The 9815-nt window shown below is 44.6% G+C and overlaps 1 protein-coding gene across 1 annotated transcript; it reads right to left on the minus strand.

The window, feature by feature from the left end:
* Positions 1 to 3485: 3485 nt before the first annotated feature.
* Positions 3486 to 8981, minus strand: TGFB1I1 (transforming growth factor beta 1 induced transcript 1). Its single transcript, XM_069085450.1, has 5 exons — positions 8964 to 8981; positions 8318 to 8491; positions 7982 to 8063; positions 7595 to 7743; positions 3486 to 7479 (listed from the first exon to the last, which is right to left on the minus strand). The coding sequence occupies exons 1-5, from the start codon at positions 8979 to 8981 to the stop codon at positions 7213 to 7215; spliced, it is 690 nt and encodes a 229-aa protein (XP_068941551.1). The 3' UTR covers positions 3486 to 7212.
* Between the last annotated feature and the right edge of the window lie 834 nt (positions 8982 to 9815).

Consider the following 9815-nt stretch of genomic DNA (forward strand, 5'->3'; position numbering starts at 1 on the left):
CACACACCCCCATTTACTGGTCCCAAAGTCCAGACTGTACTGGCCTCTCACTTTGTCTTTTGCATCTATGTGATGATAAATCTGGAAATGGCTGCTGCTGATCTGGAGTACCTCTGGCCGGAGGCTGGTCAGGCCCACCCTGGGGCTAAAGCCTCAGCATGGGGCTGCTCTAGGCTCCCAGACCACTGCTCTGGCCAATTCCTACTGACCTGCTGGGCTGTCCTTATCGGGAGATTAGCTTCTCTGTGTCATTTTGTGGGTTCTGCAGCTCCAAAGTTTGTCTAAAGTCCAGTTTTTACATGGATTGGGGAAGGTGGAAGCCAGAGCCACAGGAAGGTTGTGCTTCTACTCTGCCCTAAAAATATAATTTTTTAAAAATGATGCATCTTAAATTTAATAATTTATTACAAATTTGTGGATTTTTTCCTGCACTGAAATTTTGATGGTGCAATATTGCATCATGTCACCATATAGTACTGTATTATAAACAAATCATTACATGCATATATTCCTACTGATGCATGCTGGACTCACCATCAATGTGGGACAAGCTCGTCTGCCAACACTTGCTTGTTAAGACCTGTTGGAAGACTTGACCATCAAACAGTTATAACTTGAATTTTATGTGTTCATTTGGAAGATAATGTAATCACCATGATTTTAACTCTGTTACACAAGAGATGAAACATGTATGAAGTTTTTCAAAATTTTCTTCTCTTCTTTTCTTATGCTTACACTGTCCCCTTATTTTCATTCAGTTCCCCCCAATTGCCCCCCTAGATCGTTCCATTGCCCTCCAAGGGGTGGTGTCACCCACTTTGGGAACTTCTGAATGAAAAGATCTACAATAACTGATGCAGAGTGAAGTAAACAGAGCCAAGAAAACTATATACAGAGTAGCAACAATGTAAATGTAAAGAATGACACCAAAAAAAGATCAAACAGGTTTGAAGGAAGCCATATGAGAAGACAGCACCAACTTACACCTTCATGGAGATGGAAGGTCCACATGTATTACACACTGCAAGTTTTCAGACTTTTTCAATGTATTGCTCAGTTGCATTGACTTTTTTTTTCCTCTCCAAAAACCCCACTATTTGTCATATGGGATAGCTTGGGGGTGGGGGTAAGGAATACATGTGATATTATGGTGATATAAGAAATAGAAAATATCAACAAAAACTTATTTTTTAGAAAAGATGCTATAGCAATGTGAACTATTATAATTATCTAGGAGAATGTTTTAGAATGAACAACTCCGGGACATCTAGGTGGCACAGTGGACACAGCACAAGCCCTGAAGTCAGGAGGACCTGAGTTCAAATCTCTCTGAACAGATACTTGGCACTTACTAGCTGTGTGACCCTGAGCAGGCCACTTAACCCCAATTACCTCACCAAAATTAATAAAAAAAAAAAAGAATGAACAACCCTAACTCTGTAGGGAGGCTAATGATGAAGATAAAGATTTGTGAGGATAAATCATGTGACTGGGCTTTAGGCTTTGCTTCTCTTTGTCAGTGTAATGGCAAGCAAAGAATTACTTTGCTCCTGTTTCAGTTATTCAAGTCCTTAGCTCCTTGTTTCAGCTAAGTGCCTTTGAGCCTCTAGTTGATTGTGTCAAGTCTTTGTTGGAAGTTGGAAGTCTCAAGTTGGAAACAGTATACATGGTGTTACCCTTAATAGGCCTAATGTCGTCACATGGATCCCGCAGTGGGAGGAACTTGCCCAAAAAATCGAATAAAAGCTTGAGCATAAGCTGGGGCCAAGCAGAACTGGGAGAAAGGATGCTTTTGGTGTTGGCACTCTGTCTGTCTGTCTGTCTGTCTGTTCTCTATATGTTGACATTACTTTGTCAGAACAAAGCATCCTGTCTGCAACATACAGAGTATGTTGCTGTTGTTAGAGAAGCCCTGGGACTTTATTGCTGAGAATATTTATCCCTAAAAGAGGACTTCACTGCTGTCTGTTTATAGAAGTCCTGAAAGAAGGCTTTACTGCTGTGTTCATAAATCCTGGAACTTTACTGCTAATTTGTGTTTGGTTTCGCAGACAGAAGCCCTGTCTGTTAGTCTGTGTTGATTTCACAGACAGAATTCGAGTTGAGATGAGCATGCCAGCAATGTGTGTGAATACGGTTATTACTCTGCTAAGTTTAATGTGTGTAAATATTGTTGTGGCTATGTTAAGCTTTGTCTTCCCAGAAACAGAAACTTCGAAAGGCTTGGAGTGGGCTAGTCACCATGAGCTTGACAGTTGCCTACCTCTGAATCCAGGCAAGAGTGGGATGAATCCAGGCTAGAGCTGGGAGACTTGCCTACCTGTGAATCCAGGCAAGAGTGGGGTGAATCCAGGCAAGAGCTTCGAGTGGCCATCCCATGGAAGAGGAGCTGTGGAGTTTGGAAGTCAGTCTCAGTCAAGATGAAACACTGTTTACTTAGGTACTTAGTGCTGACTGAGGAGATTATGACTTACTGTGACCTAGGGATGGATTGATGGATTAAGGATGATTACTCCTTAAGGATGATTGAGTTAAGGATTATTGGAAGTCAGTCTCTAATCATGATGAAAAAAGACTTTAGATGGGTACTTCATATTGATTGAGGAGATTGTGACTCACTGAATGATATTTTTTGTTTAAGGCTGTGGCCACCTTAGTGATAAGTTGTTATATTATGTTGTTGTGAATGTTTTGCTAGTTTATTGCTGAATAGAGAGTTTAGTATACTATTCAATCAGAACCTTAAAGTTATTCACAGCAGCAGTCTTCAGGATTGCTGCTCGTACTTGGCTTTACAGTCAGTTTCCTAGGGATTCCAAGTCCTCCTAGTAAATGCTTAGAGGCAAATCTTTAACTAGGAATCATCAAGTCTCAGGCAAATAACAAAAAACCCTAGTTAATCTTAGTTCATATTTTCCTGTTGCTAAATAGGTGCTGAGCTCTATTGTTTCTGTGATGTTTAGGGACTGAAAGTGTTGGTAGCTCCTATTAACTTTCTTCCATTTAAATTTAGCACTCTGGGGCAAAAGACCTAAACACCCTAGCTTAGAAGCCCTTACTTGCCAGTGCTTTCTCTTTTCACTATTTTCCAAACCTTAATTGATCATCATGCCCCGAATTTGAGGCACTTTGTCACTCAGACATTTTTCAGTGGTATCTGACTCTTCGTGACTCCATTTGGGGTTTGGGGGTTTTGTTTGTTTGTTTTTAGCAAAGATAGCCATTTCTTTCTCCAGCTCATTTTACAGATGATGAAACTGAGGCAAATAGGATCAAGTGACATAGCCCAGGATAACACATCTAGTGTCTGAGGCCAGATTTGAACTTAGGAAGATGAGTTTTCCTGACTCCAGGCCTGAATGATCTGTCCACTTTGCCACCTAGCTACCTATCTGAGGCATTGTTTCTTGAATTCTTTGCTTCCTTATTTAATACTGCTTCTTTTTTTCCTTTTTATTTCTGCCTGCCACACACTACAAACCAAGTTCACTATTTACAGTTTATTCATCAGAGAAAAGAAAATATACATACTCAGAAATAACATGCTGGGAAAAAGTATTAGAAGTGTTTAAAAAAGAAAATTACCTGGTACCAGACCAGGTGATACTTAAGCTTTCTAGCTATTTTCAAGTCTTCAATCTATCTCTTCCTTCCCCCCCTCCCAAATGAAGATCTTTCGGTCAGCCTCTTCTATAATTAACTCTTTAGCTTCAGAGTGAGCTTCTTGGTCCATTGGGAAAGTGAAAGATGTTGTATTTAAAGCTAGCAAAGAAGATTTCTGGGACTTCTTGTCAGCCTCAAGATAGCCACACAAAAGTACCACCTTGGCCCAAACAAAACAAAACAAAACAAACCCGAAACAACGAAACGACAACAAAAACCCAAACTCCTCTCCCTCCCCCAAACAAAATCGTAACCATCAATGCAAAGAGAGTTAACGACAAAACAGATGGTGCACCAGGAATACTTTGTACTTTTCTGATTAACACAACTTAAAGGAGACATCATAGTACTGGAGAAACTCCAAAGAAAGTTGTCCAGGAATTGGGGTTTGGAAGACACCTGCCATATGAAGCCAGCTCCTCGGACTGAAGAAACCCAGGCTGAGAGGGGATGTAGCCAAGACCTGGGGGTTTACTGGTTCACGGCAAGCTCCAAAGAAAGTTTACTGGTTTACCTTGGGGGAGTGAGGTGGGTAATGAGACAGGTGAGAAACTAAACCACATCGGGGTGCACTCTAAGTTTTGGAGAGACTAGGGATCTGTGGCAAAAAATGAACTCAATGGAAAAAGAGGATTATCCTGGCAGTTACACTTCAGTTCCCTCCCAGGGAGAGCTGACTAGCCATTTGGGGGCTTCTGCTGTATTTGTTCATAGGCTCCTGAGAGACCTTCACAGCTTACACATTTTCTGTGAGGTGAAATAAAGGCTGTCACATACACACTGAGTTCCCATGTATGAGTCAGGGATGACATCTACATTTAGGAAAGCCTGTACAGAAACTTTATTTTTGAAGATGACTGTGGATTAAGTCCAGGTGGAGGCAATGAGTGAAAGAGAGAAAGAATTAGACCCCAAAATTAAACTAAGTATGTGTGAGCCACCCAGTTTGAAGAACGAGGCTATGGATTACACTTCTGGATTACCGAGATCTAGGATCACAGAGACCTTGGGTACTCTAGGCTGTACCTTTCAATGGGATCGACACTGGAGAACTTCCCAGGAAGGAAAGAAGTTCTTTGGGCTAAACAGGAAGTCTGAGGAGAGGTGTTTGTTTTGGGGTTCCAGTGGCACTAAAAGATTTTCTACAAACTTTGAGGGGACATTACTCAAGAAAGTGAAAGGGTGAAAGCAAGATGCAAATAGATAGGTGGGTGTGGACCAGCAAACCAGTAAAAAGATGTAGCAGAGGAATGTATGCCAAGCACGGAGACTATACCAGGGATGGGGAACCTTCAACCTTGAGGCTACATGTGGCCCTCTAGGTCCTCAAGTGCAACCCTTTGACTGAATCCAAACTTCACAGAACAAATCCCCTTAATAAAAAGATTAGCTCTGGAAAACTTGGACTCAGTCAAAAGGCTGAACCAGAGGACCTAGAAGGCCCTGTATGGCCTTGAGGCCACAGGATCCCTACCCCTGTACTACACCAAACCAGCAATTCCACTCAGCATACCTCTCCTTGTCTCCTGTTTTCCCAGAGCACACAAATGACTGACTTTAATCTCTATTGCAACCTTGTTTTAAGTGTTTATGTTTATCATTTGATACTGATAATAAATTACATGGCCGGCAATAGTGATTTTTCTAAGCCTATAAATTTGTGATTTGAGAGAAGGGAAGCTAGGTAATGGGAGAAAAGACTTCTGTGGAGTGGGGGGCAAGCCTATTAAAGATAGAGTTTCTGCAACTTTGGTAATTAAAAAACCACAGAGCATACCCAATAGACTGCTTTTGAACCTGATGAGAGAGAATTACTAAAGAAACAAGCTAGACTGACCAGTGTGGGGTGAGGAGGTTGGTATATTTCTTCCTTAAGTGCACCTGAGAGATAAACTAACAGCCTGTATCCCATGCCTATAGCCCTCTACATATATAATTAGGGCTGTGGGTTCTTCAGTAACTAATCCTTTTCTTCATTTCTTCAACCACAGAGAGGATCTAATTGGACAATGACTAAGAGCCATAGACTTCTAGCATATAGTGAGTGCTCAGAAATGTGTTAAATTAATGGACAGGCAGAAAGCCAGGAGATAGAGAGCTGGGTTCAATTTCCAGCTGTGCCACCAACTCAGTTTGGCCTTTACTTCGGTAAATCCCTTCTGTTCTGCATGTACTTCTTCCCTTGTAAAAAAACATAAGTGGCCAGGATAACCTTTAATGAATCTTCCAGCTCAAATTGTCTAATTTCACTAGGGTCCTTTCTGGGCTTAGTGGTTCCATGGAGCCACATAGTCAGAACCTAAGCCCTAGGTTCCAGAGAGAAAGAGAGTACAAGGGTCCTTCCATTTTCAAGACAGAACAAAGCTTTGTGTTTCTGGATTCAGAATAAGGGTGTGTATTCCAGAAATAAAAGAATCAGAATTGGCAAAGGCTGGAGGGCCAGGCTCCTGACTTCCCTTGCTAAATCACAAACACAGGAAGCCAGTTTGTGAAATATGTGTTTATATAGAGATAGGTGAGGACAGCAGTGAGGGAAACTCAGGGCACTTGGAAAGTATGTTGAGGCAGAACCTGGATCCTCAACTTTCTTGGACCTGGTCCCATTCCCATAAGCTCTTTCCTTTCTCAGTAAAATGCAAGTGCTTTAAAACCTAGAGAGGAATTCTATTACCCACATTTGGGGAAAGCTACACAAGAGCGCCCCCTACCCAACACTAAGTTGAGTATCCCCTGAAAGTTTATTACTGTGAACAGACTTGAGCCAATCAGTATAAGCTTAAGACTCCACTTGTTCCCATCAACCCTTTCCCATGAGGGGAGGCACTAATTCACTATACACCCCTTTGCCTCTCCACATTGCCCAGAGGGATAGCGCTTCGGGAAGGGACTCTCCCCCAGGAAGGCTTGTTTTCTTTGGGAAGAAGGAGACCATCTCCCTTGAGATGGTCTCCCTATGAGATAAGTGTGGACCTCCTGGGACAGGGCTCTATTTGATGAGCATTTGGACGTGTGGTCCATTCTTGGACCTTTTAACAGGATTTTACTGAGCCAGTCTCTATCTTCACCTTAGCAAGATGGAATTCTGATCTGAATTCCCGATTTTCAAATCTGTTCCTCATAATGAAACGAATTAATTAAACGGATACCTGATTACTGGCACTTTGTCTCTGGCCTGCTGTTTCGTCATTCTCAGGTTAGAGACTGGCTCAGTGGAATCCTGTTAACTGGTTCAAGAATGGACCGAAACTCTCTTTGATGAGAAGTCTAGTTAAGGGGCGGGAGTATGCTGGTACTGTGAGCTGGAGACTCGTTCTTTTCTTGAGTCAGGTTCTCGAGGATGGAAAGGACCTCTCTTTGGACAGGGATCTAATTCCCAGGTGAGGCCTCCCTTGAGGACGGAGTCTAATCAGGAACCAGGTTTTGTGGAAGAGGAGGGGAGACCCTCCCACAGCTGTGCGGACTCTCCTTGTACCGGGCTCTTTTCAGGGGTTGAGGCATTCTTGGAACGGGGCTCTAAACTTGTGGCAGGGCCTTCTCGTGGGTGGGCGCTCATCCGAAGAGCTTGAGGAAGCAGGGCTGGCAGTAAGGCTTGTCCGCGCGCTCCTGGAAGGAGCCCTTGGTGAGTGGGCGCAGGCAGAAGGTGCAGGTGAAGTGATCTGGGTGGAAGCGGCGTCCCAGCGCGGAAACGCAGCGGCCGGTGACCTGGAGCCCGCAGGTGGCGCAGAGGGAGCCGCGCCGAGCGTGGAAGTGGCTCTCGCAGAGCGGGCGCCCCTCATGCTCGAAGAAGCTGCCTCCCGAGAAGGGCGTAAAGCACTCCTGGAGGAGAGGACGCGAACCAACAGGGCAGCTCTGGGTTAGGCGCCAAGAGGGCGGGAATGCCCGGGTTCATCTCTTCCCGGCTCGCCCCAGCCCTTCCCCGTCCCCCTCTCACCCTGCACACGAAGCAGTCCGGGTGCCAGAGCGCGCTCAGCGCCGAGATGTAGTTCTCCAGGATAGGACCCTGGCAACCTTGGCAGCGTGGGGCGAACAGCTGCAAGAAATCCCGGCGGCAGTACGGGCGACCCTCCCGCTCGTGGAACCCTGCGGGTCCGGGCAAGGTGGAGTGGAATGAGGGGGAAGATCAGAAGAGGGGAGGGCAGTGGGTGCCCAAAAGGGGCGCACCTAGGGTAGTTTAGGAGGGGAGAGGTGACTAATGGGTGAAATCCTGACGAAGGGGGGGGGGGGGGGAGAAGGAGGAGGGGCAAATGGCTGAGAGGTAGTCCTACGGGGGTGGGGGAGAGGACTGCTTGCTGCAGGGTAGCCTGGGCGCCTTTCTCACCCTCTTCCCCAAAGGGCTCCCCGCAGCTGACGCAGCAAAAATGTTCAGGATGCCAATGGGTGTCCAGGGCGGTGACCATCTTCTGTAATAAAAACAGTGTACATTTCTATACCGCTATTAAGGTTTGCAAAACGCTTTATATGTGCTATCTGAAGGGAGGTGGGGTGGGTGTAGGGGAGGGCCGGGGTTCAGGTGGCTGGAAGTATAAAGGCTCCCTAGAGTTAAAAGATTGCGGGGGCGGGGGGGGGGACGCCGAGGAGCGGGTAGAGGAGACCAAGAGAGAGACTGAGCAAGCGTGAGGGGTTTGTAAGGGCGATTCCGAACTGCACGGCTCACGTGACGAATGGGCTGATTGCAGAGACCACAGCGCGGGGAGAAGCGCTCGAAGTAGCATTCGGGGCAGTAAGGGGCACCGTCTTTTTCAAAGAAGCTGCTACCTCCCAGAGCCACGGAGCACCCTCCACATAAAAAGTGCTCTGGGTGCCAGGTCCGGCCTAGAGCTGTCACTACCTGCAGGGAAGAAGTGGGTCAAATGGTCATACAGACACATAAGAGCCTAGCTGATGCTTCTTCTGGTGTCTATGTTCACTAGGTGCTAAACCCTGGCTTCTTCTAAACACCACCTGGATGTCCCTCGCCCCCTTTCCCCCAAAACATCTCAAACTCCTTATGCCTCAAATTGAGTTTATCATAGCAGCAAAGGCTTTCAGCTAAAATGGATCTTTATTTAGCCCATCCCACTCATTTTGCAGATGAAGGAAGTTACTTAAAGGTTAATCTTTCTTCCTAAACACATTCCTTCTTCTGACTTCACACCTTTTGTATGTGGCAGCTCATTCACCCAGTCTAACACGGTTTCTAGTTTAATGGATTAGAAACCTTGACTCCTCCCTCTCACCTTCAGCTCTCATATCCAGTTAGTTACCAATACATTTCAATACCACCTTTTCTTCGGCAGTTCTCCCCAATATACTATTGTTACCCTGGTACAGGACTCCATCACCATCCATCTACTGTTGCTTTGGTCCTTCTGGACTTCACAATAACCAGCCCTTTCCTCCTTCCCTCCCTCCATCCTTCACACTACTGTCAGAATCATCTTTCCTGCACAAAGATCTGGTTATGTCGTTCCCTTATTTCTTTCCCATTCCCCTAGGATAATACCCTTTTCCTAACACTTTAAAAAAAAACTTCATATACTTAGTTATAATTTTATATTCCCGGTTATGGTCATGTCTCCCTTACTAGTCTGTAAGTTCTATGAAGACATGTTATATCTTTTCTAAACTGACTCTCTCCAAATGTTTTCTGCATACAGTAATACTCAATGGGTCTGAGATCTCCCTTTCTTCAAGGGTCCTGCAGATCATTATTTCATGGTCAGTTACAGAAATATCAAGGAAGAGGGGAACTGAAGGAGGTCCACTGTGGTCACTTGCAGTCTTTGAGAGGAGAGTTTCAGTAAAGTGGTGGGAACACAGTCAAAATGAAAGGGGCTAAAAGCTGAGTGAGGGATGAGAAAGGGAAGGCAAAGAATGCAGACTGTTTACTTTTTTGGCAATGTAGGAGGGAAGAGAGAGGGATGACAGCTTAAGGGGAAAGGGTCAAGTCAAGGGAATTTTTTTTTAAATTTTTAGGAATGATATGAGAATATCATTTAGGACACAGGGTCTCCTAAAAGTCTTAGTGAAGTTTTAAGTACATAGATATAGCTATATGTCACACAAACATATATGAACTATATACATACATAAATATATAGATATATCCCCAAAGCTATTAAAGCTTAAAACTACATTGAGATGTTTTGGGGACAGAGTGTGTATGTGTGTGT

The sequence above is a fragment of the Petaurus breviceps genome, unplaced genomic scaffold, assembly GCF_028583685.1.
Source record: "Petaurus breviceps papuanus isolate PSGF00001 unplaced genomic scaffold, PetGlider_PUasm1.0 175, whole genome shotgun sequence".
In the NCBI taxonomy this organism is placed as follows: Eukaryota; Metazoa; Chordata; class Mammalia; order Diprotodontia; family Petauridae; genus Petaurus; species Petaurus breviceps.